The 20,769-nt window shown below is 52.9% G+C and overlaps 1 protein-coding gene across 4 annotated transcripts in view; it reads left to right on the forward strand.

Moving 5' to 3' along the window:
• The window catches only part of TANGO6 (transport and golgi organization 6 homolog), a 208,899-nt gene extending 188,393 nt beyond the window's left edge, over window positions 1-20,506 (forward strand). For all 4 annotated transcript variants that reach the window (XR_011384053.1, XM_070062637.1, XM_070062636.1 and 1 more), the window contains one exon: window positions 19,834-20,506. Coding sequence is in view for 3 of the 4 variants with exons in the window: in XM_070062637.1 (XP_069918738.1) it covers window positions 19,834-20,010 (177 nt within the window). In the remaining variant the exon portion in view is untranslated. The remainder of the gene's footprint in view (window positions 1-19,833) is intronic.
• The last annotated feature ends 263 nt before the right edge of the window (window positions 20,507-20,769 follow it).

Below are 20,769 nucleotides of genomic sequence, written 5' to 3' on the forward strand. Positions count from 1 at the left end.
AGGTTCTAGTCCCGGATGGGGCGCCGGATTCTGTCCCGGTTGCCCCTCTTCCTGGCCAGCTCTCTGCTGTGGCCAGGGAGTGCAGTGGAGGATGGCCCAAGTACTTGGGTCCTGCACCCCATGGGAGACCAGGAGAAGCACCTGGCTCCTGCCATCAGATCAGCGCGGTGCGCCGGCCGCGGCGGGCATTGGAGGGTAAACCAACGGCAAAGGAAGACCTTTCTCTCTGTCTCTCTCTCTCACTGTTCACTCTGCCTGTCAAAAAAAAAAAAAAAAGTTTACAAATCTCTTAAAAGTTCCCAGCACATGAGGAAATCTAATAGCTTCATCTTCTAGGAGGCATACCTACAACCCTTCCTCTATGTGCTCTGGCCTAGGCTGGTTCCTTACTCTCCGCTCCTACTGCAGAACTTCAGAACAGAGCCCCTAGAAACTGATGACACTGTGTGCAAGAACCTGTGGGCTCTGGGCCTTTGCAGGAGCGTGACAGCCTGGCCAGGTCACTTCATTGGGAAACTCCATACTGAGAACCTTGAAGTCTTTGATGGTGGCAGAAAAGGATCTTCTGGTCTTCTGTTTAGGGGATAGAAGCCTGGCCGCAGGATTCCGAAACATGAGTGGAAGGAGAGCAGAGGTCTCGCCATTCATTGAGCAGAGACTTTCACTCAATCTCGGGTCTAACATGGCACTCTCATCTGTGTCTGTACCAGTCTCTCTGGTTAGACTTTCCAGGGGAAACCCTCCAGGCTTCTGCTGTGACTGGGAAGGGCAGAGTGGGAGAGGGCTAGGGCAACTTGACACAAACCTGCTTCCAGCCAGTGCGTCTGTTCCCCCAGTGTTAGGAAGTGTGGTGCCCTCAACAATGGACCATTTCTGAGATTTTGTGATGCACTAGGCTTGGTTCTGGGCTTCTTAGATTTAATAATTTGATTCATCATCCAAACCAGGACACTTTGAGAAGGAAAGAAGCTACTGTTTACAATACCAGGGTATTGGGCATCAGATGTTCTGTCCTGGGCAAATCAGAACTAGGACTCTAGGATGCATTCAAGTGCTGGCTAGCATCAAAACTTTGTTGCCGTTGCCTGGGTAGGTTGACTGGTTTGTTCTGACTACTAAATGCCATTTTTTAGCCGTTTACTACCATTTTAGTGGGGTTTCAGGAGAGAGCAGTGGTGTGTGCATATATTCAACCCACCCACTTCCCATCTTGCCCTCTATGTGGATGGAGAAAGTAGGGATGAAGGACAGATGTGACCGGTCAGAGCCGTTTCAGTCGTAAGCAAAGAAACCTAGTTTGAACATATAAGCACGGGCAACTTTTTCACTCACTGCATCCAAAGAAGGGCTGAACAGCCCTGTTGTGGGGAAAACAGGGGTGGAGCTGGGCGACTCTAAGATTCAGAAACCAAAAGCCTCCACCTCTTGTCAGCTTCTCACCTCTTGCTTCTCACCTCTAGCTTCTCCACCTCTTGTCAGCTTCATTCTGTGCCCTGGAGTCCAGTTTTCCTTCTGTGGCAGCAACATGGCCCGCGATGGTGACCTAGTGTTGCATCTTACGTTCAATACTCAGATTCCCTTTCGGACCCCAAATGCAAAAATTCCAGGGAAAAGGCCTAATGTTCCAGCTAAGATCCCATGTTCATCCCTTGGCTGGCGCCCGGGGGGGCCTGTGGGGTTGCTGATTTGTAGAAAACCACGTCCAGCCTGTACTTCAGTCTCCAGCATAGCCATCCGTGAGAGGTGAGGCCAGGCTCAGTGCCTAGGACCGGGGAGTTCTCCTGTGGGTTTCCTCAACAGGAAGCTGTCCACGTCTGTATGACATTAGTGATGGGTTAGAGATGTAAAGCTGAAAAACAGGAACCCAGTACCTTACTGGGACTGTTAGACTATAAATGTTCGACCTTTTCTAGTTGCTAACGTGAGTGACAGTGTGGAAGCCCTAACATTTCAAACTGCTCCGTGCTGCCTCTTCTGCATAATCATTTACATAGATCTACATATGTCAGAGCTTGGTTTGTCTTCCTTTTCTGCATCAGACTTATGACATGTTATTTTCCATTGGATAGCTTTCTTATTCTATACTCTGCTTGTTCTCAACTAAAAAGACCAAGAAGAATGTCCCATTTAAACATTGACAGTCACAACATTTTAAGATATTAGAGTTGAAAGAGCCCTGGGACACTATTTAATTTATTTTTCATAAAAAATTTCCCAGAGGCTACTGACCTCATGAGTTTCTCCTTTGAAATAAGGTCTTTGTGGTCAAATTTGGAAAAGGCTGCATGCAACTATGTACAAGGGGTCTTCAAAAAGTTCTTGGGAAGTATATATTATGAAAAAAGCTACTCTGCATGGGTTTGGCACCAAAATAAACTTGTCTTTTAAATCCATTTTTTCATGAGGTTTGGAAGTCCCCTTGACTCCCCTCTTGGAGAGTCGGTGCTCATCGGCCTGGTATTAAGCATCTGAGAAGTCCTGCAGCAAAGAAAACTAATAATTCCCTAAACTCCTTCACCAAGGAACCCTTGTCTCATCACAAGCATGCCAAGTAGTAATGTTCCATGGACATACTCTGGGAAATAACCCAGCCATCGTGTTTTATGAATGAGGAAACCAGAGCTCATGAAGAGACTGTGTAATTTCCCAGAGTGACTGCCAGGAGGCCTAGCGCTCATTTCCAGTTGCTGCTGGTAGCTCACAGTGGCCGAGTGCTAATGAAAGTGCAGCAGCTGCCCCTCTTTTCCTTGTACTTAACTCACTCGTTCGTCTGGAACAAGGTTTGTCTTACTATGGAGGGTAACTCAGGTAGCATCACTCAGCACCAGGTCTGGGAAAATCTACTGACAACCCCTTCTCTGTATCAGACCCAGCATACTTTTATTATAACAAGTAATTCCACCACATATTTTGCCATGCGCCTTTATTCTTCTGAAAGAGAATGTACAGTTTCCTAAGCCAGGGGCATACTTTTAAAGTCAGTATGTCAACTGCAATATAAAGAGGAAATAAAGGAATCGTAGTTTATAATAAAATCATATATACTATAATGTATAACTGTGTGGGCCAGCTCTAAGATGTTATGAATTATTCAGTTGCTCTCATATATAGAATCACTATGACTGTAACAGCTATAAATGCAGGCTGATTCACATATCTTTTATTGGCAACCCAGAAGTACCATAAATGACATCAAGTAGCCTGCTTTTCCAGGATGGTAGTAAACTGTTCTTTGTAAAATTCCAAACAAATCACAACATTGTCTCTCTGAGTTTATACGGTAGTCGTATTCCTAAAAAACATTTTTAGTTGAGCATTTGCTATATGATAGAACTTAGGAAGGAGCCACAAAGATCATGAGAAAGTGGAATTAAAAGATAAGTTTAGAGGTGGATGGTTGGCCTGGTGGTTAACACTCTGGTTAAGGTGCCTGCTTCCCACACTGGAGGGCCTGAGTTCGATGCCACCTCTGGCTCCTGACTCCAGCTTCCTGCTGACGCAGACCCAGGGAGACAGAGGTGCTGCCTGGAGGAACTGGGTTCCTGCCACCCACAAGGGAGACCTAGAGTGAGTTTCCAGAACGTGGCTTCAGCCTGGCCTAGACCTATCCATTGTGGGCATTCAGAGTGGATCAGTGGATGAGAGCACTCAGCTTCTCTGCCTCTCAAGTTTAAAAAAAAAATTAAGATAAGTTTATTTTGGTGCAAAAAAATGTTTTGCAATTCATGCATAGTTTCTTCATAATATGTACTTTCCTGATATTTTAAAACATTTTGTGATTTATTTATTTTGAGAAGCAGAGAGACAGAGACAGATAGACAGCTTGTATACTCTGGTTCACTCCCCAAATGCCCACAATGGCCTGTGCTGGGCTGGGGTTAACACTGGGAGCCGGGAACTCGATCCAGATCTCTCATGTGGGAACCCAGTTACTTGAGCCATCACCGCTGCCTCCCAGGAGACACTAGTAGGAAGCTGGGGGCAGGAGCTGGGGCTGGGTGTCTTCACCTGTAGACCAAATTCCTGCTCCTCCCTTTAGAAGCCTCGTGACTGTGGGCTGGGGGTTGTATACAGCAAGTTAAGCTGCCACTTAACACCAACATTCCATATCAATTCAGCGAGTCCTGTTCCGTCACTTCCAACCCACTATGGGAGTCAGCAGAAGATGGCCCGAGTACTTGTGTTCCTGCCACCCATCTGGGAGGCACGGGAGGAGTTCCAGGCTCCTGGGTATGGCCTAGGCCAGCTCCAGCAGTTGTGGGCATTTGGGGAATAAACCAGTGATGGAAAGTCTTTCTTTCTCTTCCAACCCACACTCTGTGTGTCACTCTGCCTTTCAAATAAATAACTTTTTTTAAAAATCCACAAACTTTTTGAAGATCTCTGGTATACCTGAGAGCCTCACATGAATTAATTTGTTTATGCTTTATAATAATCCCACTTAGGTCTGATCCATAGCCCCATTTTAAACATGAAGAAACAAAGTAGACAAGTAACCCATCCAATGGCTGCGAAGTGGCAGAGCAGTGGATGAGCCCAGCAGGGTGGACCCAGGACTCCCTGCACCACTGTGTCCCTGTGGTCTGAAGGGCTCAGAAATGGCATCACCTGGACATTCCTGCAAAGCTCATGGCTCGGAGGAGGCTGCCTCAGGCCCTGGAAACTGGGATATCCAAAAGCCTCCTTACTGTAGATATTTACAGCTTGCCCAGGAGATGGTGGGACAGGAAAGGCAGAATGTGTGGGCTAGCCTCGGACTCTGGTGCCCTGACCTCCCAGGACCTGCTGGTTGGCCCTGTTCAGAGAGTAGACAGGAGACAACCTGGCTTCTCCTCCCGTGTTCCACCATCTGGTCCAAAGCACAACCCAGCCACTTCACGACACACACACGGAACGGGGAAAGCAGAGAGCAGAGGAAACCGCAGACGAGCTGCCGTGAGGGCCGCCACGTGGGGAACCAGAGTCTTGGGCCTTTTTCTCCTACCCTGCAGCCTGATTTGGGAGCTGCTTCTTCCTTGAAGTGTGGCTGTGCTGCTGGTCAGATGGGTCTCTCGGTACAAAGCCCATTCATCTCTGTTCCATCTTCTGAAAAGGAGGAGTTTTTATGTTTTGTTCATTTTAGAGACAGAGAGAGCTCCCGTTTGCTGGTTCATTCCCCAGATATTCACAGTGACTGGTGTGTGTGAAGGGTGGGTGCAGGACCAGGGCTGAAGCCAGGAGCCAGGAACTTAATGTAGGTCTCCCCTATGGAACCCAACTGCTTGAGCAATGGCCACGGCCTCCCAGGCCTGCACTAGCAGGAAGCTGGAATCAGGAATCAAACACCGGTACTCCCGTGTGGGACGTGGCAATCTTATTTTTTTTTTAACAGTTTATTCACAAGGCTTTGCATTTACAGGTTCCTTGACAACCTTTTTATTTATTCATTAGATTTATTTATTTGAGAGACAGAGTTGCAGACAGAGAAAGAGGGAGAGACAGAGAGAGAGTTCTTCGATCCACTGGTTCACTCCCCAAATGGCCGCAACAGCCAGAGCTGGACTGATCCAAAGCCAGGAGCTTCTTCTGGGTCTCCCATGTGGGTGCAGGGGCCCAAACACCTGGGCCATCTTCTACTGCTTTCCCAGGCCATTAGCAGGGAGCTGGATTGGAAGTGGAGCAGCCGGGACATGAACCGGCGCCCTTATGGGATGCCAGCGCTGCAGGTGGAGGCTTAGCCTACTAGTGCACCACAGCGCCGGCCCTGGGATGTGGCAGCCTTACCCCCTAGGCCACGTGCCTGCTCCCAGAGTGAGGCGTTCTGATGAGGCGCACCCTGCCTGTTGTGATGAGAGTGGTCCAGGCTGCTCCTCTGGGGTCTGTCCCAGCTCATCACTCATTGCTCTGAGTACATCGGTGCCAAATAAATTCACATCCTCTGAAGTCCTGTGCTCGGGAACAACACAGCCAACGTTTCGTGGGGGCTCTTCCATGCGCAAGCTCCCTGGGGCCTCCCGCTAGCTCTGTGACATAAACATGCTCATCTAGCCCATGGGCAGATAAGAAGAGTGAGTCCCGCAAGTCCGCATTGGCTCACAGCTCACGGCCAGTGGGAGGCACAACCCAGGGCAAACCGGGGCTCTCAGAAGGAGCTGATTTGAACTGGCCTGAGAGTGACCTTGAGGAAGAGGTGAACATGCGACACACAGATATTCCTAGGAATGCTGCTTCCTTGTATTTAAACTAACTATCTTGTATTTAAAAAATAAAATAAGAGGTGGAAAGAGAGACAGGGAGAGAGAACAGACGCAGAAAGAGATCCTCCATCTGCTGGTTCACTCTGCATGTCCGGAACAGATGAGGCTGAGCCAGGTCAAATCCAGAAGCAGTAAACTCGATCCGGGTCTCCAACACGGTGGTAGGCACCCAAGTCCTTGGGCCATCACCAGCTGCCTTCCAGGGTGAGCATTAATAGGCAGCTGGTGTTGGAAGCAGAGCTAGGACTGAAACACAGGTGCTTTGACAAGGGATGCAGGCGTCCCCTGGCCTCTCAGCCTCTCCACTGAATGCCCACCCCTTCTACGTCTTAGCTCTACCAGGTTGTACACTTTCGGGATGGGAAGGGGACCGTAGCTGGAAAGATGTTTGTGGAATGCACATCTGCCCACGTCCAATCCCCAGCTCCTCTGTCTTCAAGGGTTCCTGGTGGTCCTAAGATACAGCCCGGACTCCGTCCTTCACAGGCTGCACGTCCCCTCCTGAGGCCCCGAGAAGGCCATGGCGGCGCCCGAACAGCCCTCTGCCCTCTGTCATGCCCCATGCCATGCCCCATGCCGTCTCTCAGGCCCCAGAAGCCTCCGGCCCCCTCCTGTCCTTCTGATGGCTTTTTTGTTTTGAAGATTTATTTTATTTATTGTTTGAAAGACAGAGTTACAGAGAGAGGTAGAGGTGAAGAGAGAGGTCTTCCATCCACTGGTTCACTCTTCAGATGGCCGCAACAGCTGGAGCTGGACTGATCCAAAGCCAGGAGGTTCTTCCAGGTCTCCCACGTGCTGGGGCCCAAGGACTTGGGCCATCCTCTACTGCTATCCCAGGCCGTAGCAGAGAGCTGGATGGGAAGTGGAGCAGCCGGGACTCGAATCAGCATCCATATGGGGTGCTGGCACTGCAGGCCAGGGCTTTAACCCACTGCGCCACAGCGCTGGGCCCTGATGAGCTTTCCTTTTTCTTTATGATGCCACACTGTTTGTGAGAAGCCTGTCCTGTCCTCGCAGGTAACCTTAGTCCCTGCTCCTGCAGGCTCTGCCTTCACCCAGGACTAGGGAAGACAGCAGAGCGATCTGCTCACCTGTCTGGGATCGGCAGAAAGCCAAGTGCCCTGAGCACTCCTCCTGCAGACCTCACACACGGCCCCTTTGTGAAGGGAGCAGAGATGCATGAAGTCACTTCCCTGAGACTCACGGAACCCGGCTCTCGAGCTTCTTGGTACCTGTCTGTGCACTAAGCAGGCTTCTTAGGTCTCAAACTGGAAAGTCTGGGACTTCCAAAGGCTCCGGGTGTTTAGCTTTCCCAAGAGCCGAAGTTGTCTGAACAAGTTCCCTTAAGGAGGAAATGTTGCCTCCCTCGCTTGGAAACGCCTGGAGGGTTTTTGTTGTAGTTGGGTTGTAGACAGGCTGTCCCCACTTCACTGGGGCAGGGAGTCCTGAGGCAGTGACAGATGAAGACGACGGGCAGCCAACCAGTCTCCGTCTGCATTTCAGAGCTGGGCTTGCCTTGCCCCTACCCCACCGTGTGTGTGTGTGTGTGTGTGTGTGTGTGTGTGTGTGTGTTTAAAATTTTTAGCGCATTTATTTCCCTTAATTCCTCCCATCTGGGCAGAGTTTCTACCTTTATGCCAGCTGCCCTGGCAACAGAGTCAGCCTCTTTTATTTTCTCCTTTCATTCTCCTACCAGGCGTGTCAGCAGCTAGTGACTTTCTCTGTCTTCAGTTCAGGAAATACTCACATATGCACATTTAAGAACAAATATAGTAATTTGGGGTAAAGATGCAGTCTTATTTTGTGAATCAGAGTTATTTTCAAGTTACTTAATCACATTTTTAGAAAGATTTTATTTATTTCAAAGGCAGAGTAACACAGAGAGGAGAGAGATCTTTCATCTGCTGGTCCACTCCCCTAATGACTATAACAGCCAGGGTCGGGCCAGGCCAAAGCCCAGAGCCAGGAACTCCATCCTTGTCTCCCACGTGGGTGGAAGGGACCCAGGTACTTGGGTCATCATCTGCTGCCTTGCCAGGCACGTTAGCAGAAGGCAGATAGGAAGTGGAGTAGCCAGGACTCAAATCAGCACTCCAGTATGGGATGCCGGCGTTGAAGACAGCAGCCTAATACACTGTACCACAATGCTGGCCTCCCAGAACTAGACCACCATCCTTTCTCCTTTCTGGAAGATAAAAAACCTCATTGTTGACAATTAAGAAAAGTCCAAGAGAAAAAATAGATTATGTCCAAATTATGTCAGCCTTCTGATTGACGCTTAGATTTTCATAGGCAAAGTCATGGCAGTGACCTCTGCTTTTGAAACCACGGCGTGCTGCTGCTTACTGAGTCTCCTGGATGGGGTTTTCATAACGTCCTGCTCTACTGCATCCGGGGTACTGGTGGATTGGTAGAGTTTCTTGGCAGGCATGTTATTATTGGGTTCTTAGAATTACCTGAGAAGCGCCGGCGCCGTGGCTCAATAGGCTAATCCTCCACCTTGCGGCGCCGGCACACCGGGTTCTTGTCCCGGTTGCCCCTCTTCCAGGCCAGCTCTCTGCTATGGCCAGGGAGTGCAGTGGAAGATGGCCCAGGTGCTTGGGCCCTGCACCCCATGGGAGACCAGGAAAAGCACTGGATCCTGGCTCCTGCCATCGGATCAGCGCGGTGCGCCGGCTGCAGCGGCGGCCATTGGAGGGTGAACCAACGGCAAAGGAAGACCTTTCTCTCTCTGTCTCTCTCTCACTGTCCACTCTGCCTGTCAAAAAAAAAAAAAAAAGAAGAATTACCTGGGAAGCATTTTTTTTTTTTTTTTTTTTTTTTTTTTGACAGGCAGAGTGGACAGTGAGAGAGAGACAGAGAGAGAAAGGTCTTCCTTTGCCGCTGGTTCACCCTCCAATGGCCGCCGCTGCAGCCGGCGCACTGCGCTGATCCTGGCAGGAGCCAGGAGCCAGGTGCTTTTTCCTGGTCTCCCATGGGGTGCAGGGCCCAAGCACCTGGGCCATCCTCCACTGCACTCCCTGGCCATAGCAGAGAGCTGGCCTGGAAGAGGGGCAACCGGGACAGAATCCGGCGCCCCAACCGGGACTAGAACCCGGTGTGCCGGCGCCGCAAGGTGGAGGATTAGCCTATTGAGCCACGGCGCCGGCTAGAAGCATATTTTTTTTTTTTTTAATAGCCTGAGTGCTAACCGTTAGTGCTCGGTGTAAGGTGAGACCCAAGCATTTTAAGAGCTCTTCAGGGGATTCTCATGAGAAGTGGGGGTGGGAAACCTTTTCCTGCCAAGGGCCATTGGGGAATTTAGAACATCATTTGTAGGCTATACAGAATTATCAACTTAAAAATTAGCCTGCTATAGATTTATCGAATTTTCAGTCCTGACCTGGTCGCCTTGGCCGGGCCACACCAGGTGATTTCGCAAGCCTTCTGCAGTCTGCAGGCCGGATGTTCCCCACTCCTGACAGACGGAATCTTTCACATGCAGTATATACACTCTGGGCAGTGTAGCCATACTTTTTATGTTGTTGTTGTTAAACTTTTTTAGGATTTATTTTCATTTTCTTTGAAAGGCAGAGAGTTAGTAAGAGATCTTCCATCCACTGGTTCACTCCTCAAGTGCGTACAATAGTCAGGGCTGGGCCAGGCAAAAGCCAGGAGCCAGGAACTCCATCCAGGCCACCCATGTGGGTGGCAGGACCCAGGCACTCAGCTATCACCTGCTGGTTCCCAGGGTGCACCAGCAGGAAGCTGGATCAGAACCAGAAGAGCCAGGACCTGTGCTAGCCACTCTGAGTTCTGAGCATCCCATATCCTAAGTGGGGTCTTACCTGCTGCACCAAGCACCCGCCCCAGCCCTACATTCTAGTGGGAGTGGAATGCTTTCTCCAGGCTGGTCCGTGCCACGTGACTGTCAGCATGTGACGCCAGCCCCAACAGAGCCTCTGAGGTGTCAGCGGCTCTGCTTCTCTCTGTCCTTTGCTCTAACCCTATAACCTTACATTGCTGACGCATCTTGCAGAGAGCATTGGATTCCACTCAGCAAATGCCCTATGGCCTGTAGCCAGCATTTCCTTTACCCGCAGTGCCACAGCCAACTCAGGCTAGACCTGAGACTGTGTGATCCAGGTACGCCAGGGGTCATTCAGGTTGCCCCAAATCAAAGTGGCAGCTTCCAAAGAAAACCCAGACCTTGGAGTCAGCCAGCCTTTCCTTACTAGCCAGCTACATGCAAACAACCGACTGTGCCAGAGAAGGATCAGTTCTCTCCACGGGGGCCAGGCATTTGGTGCAGGTGTTAAGTAGCTGCTTGGGACAACTGCATCCCACGTCAGAGGGTCTGGGTGTGAGTCCCAGCTCTGTCCCTGATTCCATTTCCCTGCTAATGCACACTCCAGGAGGCAGCAGGATATGTGATGGCTCAGGTGTGTGGGTCCCTGCCATGCACGTGGCAGACCTGGATTGAGTCCCAAGTGCCTGGCCCCGCCCTGGCCCAGGTTCAGCCACTGGGAAATTTGGGGAGTGAACGAGCCGATCAAAGATTAATTCTCTCTCTCTCTCTCTCTTTCTTTTATTTCAAAAAAATAAGTAATAATTTTCAAAACTTGTCTCCACGGTCTCCTGCCTGTCAGATTTCCCAGCCGAAGCTGTGTTTAAGAGCAAGGGCTACACAGGTGGGCTAGACAGGCACAGGTTTCAGCTCCGGCTGTGTCCTGGGACAAATTCCAGGACCTCTTGACCCCCTCCCCGTTCGTGAGCCAGGGCTGCTTCTCCCTCCCCGACAGGATGAAGCGGGGTAGTGTGTGCAGAGGGCTGAGCACAGGGCTGAACATGCGGGGGACACTGAACAAGTGGGAGTGATGAGCCAGTTTCCGGGGCTGTCCCTTCCCACATGGGAGGCCTCAAGGGCAGAAAGGAAACAGGACGTGCCACCCTCGGCAGGTGCCAGTCTGCGTGGAGGTCCTCGGGGGCTGGGGCCAGCGAAGGCTGTGGTCAGGATCACTTGCCAAGACAGTGCCCACAGCTTCCTCTCCACAAGCAGCAGCCTCTGCGCACATGCTGCCCTGTCCCCGCCACCGCCTTTGTTCCATTGCAGTGCCTGTGGGGGTGCGGGAGAGCTGCTGCCTTCTTGTCTGCTATTTAAAGGCATGGTGCAAAATGCCTCCACTGCTGCTCACGGCAACTGCTGCTCCTGTCTCAGCCACTGCAAGCTGTACGGTCTCTGACCCCTCGAAGCCTCGGCCTGGGCAGCCAGGGGAAGTGCCACGCCCCGACCAGGGGTCAGCTGTCAACTACAGTTTGGGTCCTGGTAAGTGTCTGTGTGCCTGTGGCATTCTTGGCACTTGACTGGTTAAAAGCCTCCCCCTCCCTGTCCCCTTATCCTCCAGGGAAAATCAGACCTGGTCGCTCCCTCCCTTGTCTGATGGCCAGACACAATCCAGTAGGGGAACAATGCCATTTATCTCTGGGCCTGGCAGAGAGAAAGAACTTTGAAAATCAAAGGCTCCTGCAAAGCTCCGTAACCTCTGGATGATGATGATGCCACCCTGAACTTGAAGTTCTATCTGGTAGGCGCAGAGAGAAACCCTCGGATGTCAGGAATCCTGCCTGTGCCGACTCCCCCAATGCTTTCCGCAAGGTGTCTCCAAAGCCTGCCCTTTCTGTCCAGTCGGCCCTCGTGTCTGCATTCACAGCCCCACCGAGCTGCCGCTTTGGGTTCCCTCGGCAGTGCGTGGTGCTCCCCTTCCAGCCAGGAGCTCGCTGAACCAGGCCCCGATTGACCACCTCCTCCTGCTGCCCAGTTTGTACGTTTGAGGGGCCATCCGGCTCGCAGGCCTGAGTCCGGCTCCTTTCTGCTTGCCCAGCAGAATCCTCCCTGCGCTCTCCGTCCTGCACAGTAGCACAGCCCTAGTGCCCTGAACGCCCCTGCCACCATCTGACCCACACCGGCCCCAGCTCTGCATTAAATCTAGTCTCCCCTCTCCGATGACATTTTTTTTTTTTTGGCTTCTCTGTCCTTTGTTCTCAGAGCTATGCCTCCCCCCTCCTCCACCCCCCATTTTCTTAGCTCCTTGATGCTAAACTGTTTCCTCAATGTGGTGGTAATAATAACTGTCCTCTGACTGATCTGTCGCTTTGCTTATGATAGCAAAATACTCGCACACACAGGATCTCTTCTGATCCCCACAACACCGGGAAGGGAGGCGGCGCACTGCTCCTGCTCCCCTCCGCCTAGCAGGGAAAGTAATAACTGCTTTGAGCGGCAGAACAATGGCCCCAGCCTCGGGCAGCCAGGGCCTGCATGCCCGGGTTTGTGTGACCCTGGGCAGATGGGGGATGATGCTGGCACCTCTCTCATCAGGTTTTTGGGAAGATACATGGAGTTCACGTAGATGAAGTGTCTAGCACCATACCTGGCACGTAACATGCTGTGCTAGGAATGAGCTGTCATCATTATTCCTGCCCTCATTCCTCAGAGAATCTCTTCGTGCCACGCTCTGTTCTAGGCCCCGGGGGTAGAACAGTAACACACCCGACACAGCCGCCGCCCTTGCCGAGGGCGGTGTTAGTGGAGGACCCTGACAAACCTCCGATGACTTGGCACCCACCGTGGGCAAGCCCTGGTGCGCTGCGCTGTGTGGACCGCGCTGTTGCAGCAGCCTCAGATGGGGTTGCTGGGGCTCCACGAGGTGAAGTCATTTGCTCAAGACTCCCTCTCACGGAATTGGGGGCGCCAGGACTCTACCCGAGTTCCCCTGCCCCTGAACCGTTAGCCGTACGGTGAGACGCCGCCCCTCACCACCAGAACATGCGGCACGGTCGCCTGCGCACCACCCGGGAGGTGTCTACCCGTGTCTCCTGCTGGTGGTCCTGGGCTCTCTTCCCCCCGAAATGACCTCCTCTGCGCCCGCTCGCTTCCCTCGGCCACAGACTCACACACTGCCTTTGCTGCTTTTTACTAAAAGGGTAAACACTTCTAAGCGTTCTAAGTTGCAGCCTTCGGACATGCCCCACTCACCAGCAGTCAGAGCCCGTTCTCACACCCTCGGTGAGTTAGGGCAGAACTCCCTTCCCCGGGCAGGAAGATCCTGCCTGGCTGCCTCACTCAGGGCCCGGGAACTCCATCCGGCCTCGCGTCCGACCACGCAGTGCTTTCCCTGCGTACGAGACTTCTGGGGGCCGGCCGCTTCCTGACAGGTCACCCCACACCTCATGCTCCCAACCTGCTTTCCAACAGAACCAGTCCAGTGCTGGGGGCTCCTCCTCTGTGGGGTGCCCGACTAGAGAACCTTCTGTCTGCTGGGATGGTCGCAGCCTGGACTCCTGATCGCTCCCCCGCCTTTCCTGTCCGTGACTGACTCCCCTGTTGCTGTCTCTGGGCCTAGCACTTACTGTTTCTTCACCACAAAGAGGCACAGGTGGCTGATGGGATTGTGAGAATTCCGTTTTCCATTTGATCTTCTTTTGCCTCAGCTGTTGATTCTGTGAGAGACGGAATTGCTGAGGAAGTCAGTGTAACGCTAGCATTTAGATTGCCATCCTGTTATATGTAGCGGCCCATTTTTCCCCTTAATTTTTTTTTTTTTTTTTGAAAGGCAGAGTGGACAGTGAGAGAGACAGAAAGAAAAGTCTTCCTTTGCCGTTGGTTCACCCTCCAATGGCTGCCGTGGCCGGCGCACCGCGCTGATCCGAAGCCAGGAGCCAGGTACTTATCCTGGTCTCCCATGGGGTGCAGGGCCCAAGCACCTGGGCCATCCTCCACTGCACTCCCGGGCCACAGCAGAGAGCTGGCCTGGAAGAGGGGCAACCGGGACAGAATCCGGCGCCCCGACCGGGACTAGAACCCGGTGTGCCGGCGCCGCTAGGCAGAGGATTAGCCTAGTGAGCCGCGGCGCCGGCCAGGCCTCTTAAATATTAACAAGTCACCCACCCCAAGTCACAGATGGAAAAGCCTCTGCCTACCTCACGTCTCTAGAGGCCTTGTTTGTGATCACCTTGTGCTGTGTCTGTTGGTCCCACCCTCAAAATCACTGTGAATTGTCAGAGACTTAAAATATTGAAGCAGCTTTTTGGAAACATAACTGACTGCACTTGTCACAGGATGTCTTTACTAACAGCTTGTTCTAGAGCGGCAGTGTGCCAGGAACCTTTTATTTTCCTTCCTCTGTATACCAGGTCTTGGGGGCTGTGGTCAGATGGCTTTTATAGTCAAATAATCACACAAAAGTAGGGATGTAAAAGAAGAAAGATGCCTGCGACTTATGTCTTTTGATGTGCACTGAAAGACAGAACCACTTCAGGGATGTTCCGGTCAGGCTCACTGAAAGAACTAACCCTGCTTCCCTGTGTTTCCTTTCACAGCGCACCTGCGTGCCCAAGGCGGTGTCACTGTCACTTTTCAGCAAGCCCTGCCTTCTCTGGGCTGAGTCCACCCCTAAAGACTGCCCTGTCCCCAGAGCATGAGCTCTGTGTATTTCAGGGAACTGGCTCCTGGAGGGAGGGGGCAGGGGAGAGAGAGGGAGCCGGCAGAGTGTGTGTGTGTGTGTGTGTGTGTGTGTGTGTGTGTGACGCTCTTTCTGCATTCCTTTCACAAAACACCTGAAACTCATCTCCTTCCAAAGAGTTTTCAGACTGGGAATCGGGGTCCTTTAAGATATCCCTGGCTGGTGCAACGGGTTAAGCTGCCACCTGCGACAGCGACATCCCATATGAGCACCACTTGAGTCCCGGCTGTTCCACTTCCCATCCATCTCTCTGCTAATGCACCTGGGGAAGCAGCGGAAAAGGGTCCAAGTGCTTGGGACCCTGCCACCCACGTGGGAGACCCAGGTGGAGTTCCAGGCTCCTGGCTTCGGTCTGGAACCAGCAGATGGAAGCGCACTCTCTCTCTAACTCTGCCTTTCAAATAAATAAATAAATCTTAAGAAAAAAGAAAATAAAAGAAAGCTATCTGTGGCCTTGGGGCCTCTGATGGTGAAAATGTCTGCGTCCCTCACCTGCTGCCATGAGCGTGAGTGCAGCAAGCTCCCCTCTGGATGGCCCCCCACCCCGCCCCTCCACCTGTCCTTGGCCTTGATGCGGTGGGGGATGAGTGGCAGGTGTGCTGAACTCTTAATGAGAGGTTTCCTCCATGGGATTGCCTGCATCCTGCCCACCACAGAGACTCCTGTGAGTAACTTTACCTTTGAACTCTCCTTGTCTTCAGCCCCTGATCCGAGGGATTTGGTGCCGATCCCTGGCTGGCGGGCAGCTTTGATCCTTGGGGAGTCCAGAGGAAGTCCTGTGATGTGTGGGCTCCCGGAGTTACAGGGATTGGGGAAAGCTGCACCAGGGTGGGTGGGTTGCTGAGTTAGACCCGGTAATTAAGAAGGAGCCTTCTCAACACTGGCTAGCTAGAGGAGGAGATCCGGGTGCTGAGAACAGGAGCTCCGCGCCCAGCAGGTCTGAAGCGGTGTTTGCACAGGCACTGTTGCTTTAAGGCTAAGGCTGTGGCTGTGGCGGGTGCGCTGAGGGGGCCATTCCTACCCTCTCCAGGGAAGAACAGAACACCCCAGAGTTCCCTGTGACAGGTACAGGCTAACTTCACTGTACTTGGAATGTTAGGAGACTCTAGCAAGGAAAAAAAATTCTAAGCTATTTCTGCCTAGATGAAAGACTTCTCCAAAAAGATAACCTTGTGCCAAACACTGGGAGCTCCGGGACGCCTGCCTGTCAGACGCTGGGCTCCCATCCATTGCAGAGGTGGCGGGAGACTTGGCGATATAAGCTGGTCTTGCATAGAAACTGCCTTTCTTTGAGGTGGCCTTGGGGCCAGGGGACTGGGTGCCCTCACGCTGGCTGCTGGCACAGGGTGGGGAGAGGCGCGTGCAGCCCCAGTGTCGCCCTTCCTCTGCCCGCCTGCAGATGGCTCCTGTGGGACCCCCGTGCTTGCCTCCCCCAGGCCGTGGTTGGGGGTGGGGGGGCATCAGCCATCCTTGGCTGGGAAGCCGCTGCCCTGGCCACACATCGGCCCCTTGGGATGGAGCCTGGCTGAGTAGTCCCCAGGCGGTGGCTGTGGGAGTCAGCACACCGCAGCCCCCAGGGTAGGACTTCTTCTCCCAAAGGCGCATCCTGGAAGGACAGTGGGGACAGGGCCATGGTAAGAGGCAGACAGCTGGCTCTGCGAGAGCCTAGGGGAGAAGCGGGGAGGAGGGAGACGGCAGCCTCGGCAGGGCTGTTCCCAGGGCACGGGTGCCCATTGGGTCACGTGGCACAATCGCGTGGCACGTGGGGCTCAGTGCAAAATTAAAATGTGAATCACTTGTTTAAAAAGGAAGCATCATTACTATTACTAAAATACAGAGTGTTTTCTTTCTTCCATAGTCTTTTTGGTTTTAGGCTTTTTGTTTTCATTTTATATGGAAGACAGAGACAGGGTTCTTCCATTCGCGGGTTCACACTGCGAATGTCTGCAGCAACCAGGAGCCAGGAACTCCATCCAGGTTTCCTGCACAGTGTCAGGAACCCAAACACTTGAGCCATCACTGCTGCCCCCCAGAATCTGCCTTTTTTGGAGATTGGAGTCAGGAACCACACCAGGGCATGGAGCCCAAGCACCTGACATGGGATGCCGGTATCTTAATCAGAATCTTCATTGCTAGGCCAAACACCTGCCCCTGTTCTGCTTCTTGAAACATAACACGTTAATCTACTGATGCTCTACCTTTGAGTTACTGATAAATAGAAAGGGCTGACAGGAACAAGAGCTGAAGCTGGGGACAGGTGTCATGGCACAGTGGGTTAAGCCACCACTTGGGATGCCTGCATCCTATATTGGAGAGCCTGATTCAAGTCCTGGCTACTCTGGCTCAATCCAGCTTCCTGCCAGTGCGTGTGCTGATATGTGGGTCTCTACCACCCACGTGGGAAACCTGAACTTAGTTGTGAGCTCCTGGCTTTGATCCCTGTCCAGCTTCAGCTGTTGAGGGCATCTGGTGGTGATGCCAGTGAGTAGAAACTCTCTCCATGTCTGTCAAGTGAGTTATTTTTACATATGCCAATTACACAAAGATTTCCAAAATCTTCTTGGAAGTGAAGAGGAAGTATCGTGGCACATAGGAATGTAGAATATAATTTGTGCTTAAAAAGGAGAAGGAAAAGCAATGTGTGTGTGTGTGTGTGTGCTTGTAAGCACTGGGCTGTTCCTCATGAGAATGACATCCAGGGGGGACGCTGGGCACAGAGGTCAGGATGCCTCTTGGGACACATACAGCCCATAGCAGATGTTGGAGTGCTTGGGTTCAAGTCCCGGCTCTGCTTCCAATTCCAGCTTCTTGCTAATGTGTACCCTGGAGGCAGCAAGTGATGGCCCAAGTGCTTGGATCCCTGCCACCTAACATAGGAGTTGCCAGTTCCTGACTTCAGGCTAGCCCAACCCTGCCTATGGGTGTGCATTTGAGGAGTGAACCAGTAGATGGAAGATCTCTGGCAAAAAAGAAAGAAAGAGAGAGAGAGAGAGAAAGGGAGAGGGAGAGAGAGAGGGAGGGAGGAAGGCAGGAGAAGAGAGGAAGAGAAAGAAAGGGAGAGAGAGAGAAAGAAAGGAAGAGAGAAAGAACAGTAATTAAAAAGAAAGAGTGTTCTCTGAGAAACTGAGTCTGGGTGCCTTACTTTTTTTTTTTTTTTTTTTTTTTTTGAAAGGCAGAGAGACAAAGTGCCCAGAAAATCTACCCGAGTCTCTGTGGATGGCGCTTGAGCCGTCATCTGCTGCTACACAAGATGCATTAGCAGGAGAATGGATCAGAAGCAGAGGGCTGGACGGGAGCCAGCAGTCTTATACGGGCGCAGCTGTCCCAGATGGTGGCTGAACCCACTGCACCACAATGCCTGCCTGTAATTATTACTGTTTAAGTGATGCGTAGTGATTACACACACTTATGGGGTATAATGTGGCATTTTACTACGTTGTATAATGTGTAACAACCAGGTCAGGGTAATTGGCATAACTATCCTATCTGTCACCTCAGACATGGTTATTTCTTTGTGTTGGGGACCTCAAACATCTTCTCAGGGCGCTATTTAGAAACACTCAGTATCTCTGTCAGCACAGGTCTCTTCCAGTGCTGTGGGACACTGGGGGTTGTTGCTGCTTTCTGCCAGCACCCCAGACCCTTACCACTCTCACCATCCCACCTCCCTGATCCTTCCCAGGCCGGCTAACCACTGTTCTATTCGCTTCTTCTCTAAGATCAACCTATTAACTTTCACGGATGAGAGTACTCCAAAGTTTATAGAAAATGGAATTAAAATGAATTGCATTAAAATGGAATTAGAAGTGCTGGGCCCAGTCAAAGCCAGGAGCCTGGAACTCCATCTGGGTCTCCAATGCCAGTCCCATTAAAAAAAAAAAAAAAAAAAGTGTATTTATTTGAAAGGCAGAGTGACAGAAGGAGAGACACAGAGAAAGAGAGAGACTAAGAAATCTTCCATCCACTGGTTCAGTCATCAAATGCCTGCAGCAGCCAGGGCCGAGCCAGGCTGAAGCCCGGAGCCAGGACCTCCATGCGAGCCGCCAGTGGGTAGCAGGAGCTCAAGTACTTGGGCCTTCCCCTGCTGCCTCCAAGGCGTATTGGCGGGGAGCTGGTTCAGAGGCAGAGCAGCCAGGACTTGAACCAGCGTTCAGATATGGGAGGCTGGTGTTGCGGGCGGCAGCTTAACCTGCTGCTGCACAACACCGGTGCCCAGTGTTTGTCGTCCTGCGCCGGGGTCACCTCTCTTAACACAGTGTCCTGCAGTTCCAGCCACGCTGCTGTAAGTGGCAGGAGTCCACGCTTCCTGGTGGCTGCATAGTATCCCGCTGTGTGTGTGTAACAGGGTTCCCTCGGCCACCCGGGGACGCGCAGTTGATTCGGCAGTTGTGAAGAGTGTGGACGTGAAATGAGGTTGCAGGTGTAAAATCTGTTTCCTGCCAGCAGTCCTGGCTCCCAAGCCAGGGGGCTTTTCTAGGGAGCAGCACTTCTGGGCGAGCTTCTGGCATCTCGCCCGGCCCCTCTGAGGTCCTGAGATGGGAGGGAGCGCTCACTCCTTCTGATGGTGGGGGGCGGGCATGGAAACGCAGGCGGGGTTGGGGGGGTGCTCCGAGCAGCGGCTGGGGGAAGAAAGAGTGTCCTCTGGGGTGTCACAGGGCCCAGGCCTGGTGTGTGGGTGTCGCGAGGCTGTGGTGGGGGTCCAGGGAGGAAGCTGCTAGCAAGCGGTTGGTTTGGGAACCACCAGGTCTGGGCAGGTTTGCCTGCGTGTGGTGCCGAGTCCCTGCCATGCTTTGAAGGACAGGGACCGGGAGCCAAGCGCAGCAGCAGCCCCAGAGGCTAGGTAGTGCGGCAGCAGGGATGAGCAAGCGGCACAGAGAGCCTCCCTCGGCTCCAGGGCTGCAGCCACCGCCACCTTCTCCCGCCTCAGAGCGCCTTGTTTTCCTAAGGGAACGCTTGGGGCCTCCTCCCGGGACTCCTGGGTCGGGGGCTCTGCACACAGGCACTGACGACCCCGCCTACGCTTGGGGCCTCCTCCCGGAACTCCTGGGTCGGGGGCTCTGCACACAGGCACTGACCACCCCGCCTCTCTCATGCAGGTGCTGAGGGACGTCCTCAAGGACCTCTACCAGCTGCTGAAGCACGTGGTGCGCGCGGAGCCCGATGACGTGGCCAAGCTGCACGCCCAGCTGGCCCTGGAGGAGCTGGACGAGATCATGAGGAACTTCCTGTTCCCCCCACAGAAGCTGGAGAAGAAGATCGTGGTCCTGCCCTAGGCGCAGCGCAGGGCACATGGGGGAGGGAAGGCCCCTCCCCGCGCATCTTCCAGCAGGTGGTCCCGCTGTGGCTGACGCTGGAGGTGGCTTTGTGATGCTGGTCACGTGGGTCTCCAAGTGACCTCATGCATCTACGTTGCCATCCTGCTTCCAGCCCGAAGCCCATGCAGTTAGAAGATAAAAGGGGACAGACCTCTTCCATCTGCACATCTGTCCCTGTCCTGTATCGTTCAGAGAGAGAGGGCCTCTGGTGGGAGCTGGCTGGTGGGCGTGTGCTCTGACCTGACTGGCGGCGTTTGATGAGTGGGCTCTCCCTCCGTGGCCACCCACACAGCCTGCATGCCGCACTGCTCCGTGCCGAGATTGTCCTTCCTGTGCCGTGGGCACTGGCGGAGCCAGGCATCCCAGACTGGGGAGAGCAGATGGAGGTGGGGAGGAGAGGGGAACGGTCACCAGAATGTGCAAAACGGAATAAAGGGATCCTGGCTGGAAAGAACCCGAGCTCTGAATCTGGTCTTCCGGCATGGAGACGGACAGCCGTGGAGGTGAGGAGGCTTGGGCCCAGCCGGGTGGGTCTCCCCAGAAGGCTAAGCCCTGTATTTGTCCTCCTGGGCTCTGGTCTTTTGCTCCCTCTGCGACTCCTGTGTGCTCAGAGTGCTCTCTTCCTCTCCATGAGAGATGGATGTCCGGGCGATGGGTCAGGATGTCCAGACGATGGGTCAGGCTGCCAAGGGTTTGCATTACCAGTGGCCTGATGCC

The sequence above is a fragment of the Oryctolagus cuniculus genome, chromosome 18 (genome assembly GCF_964237555.1).
Source record: "Oryctolagus cuniculus chromosome 18, mOryCun1.1, whole genome shotgun sequence".
Classification (NCBI taxonomy): domain Eukaryota; kingdom Metazoa; phylum Chordata; class Mammalia; order Lagomorpha; family Leporidae; genus Oryctolagus; species Oryctolagus cuniculus.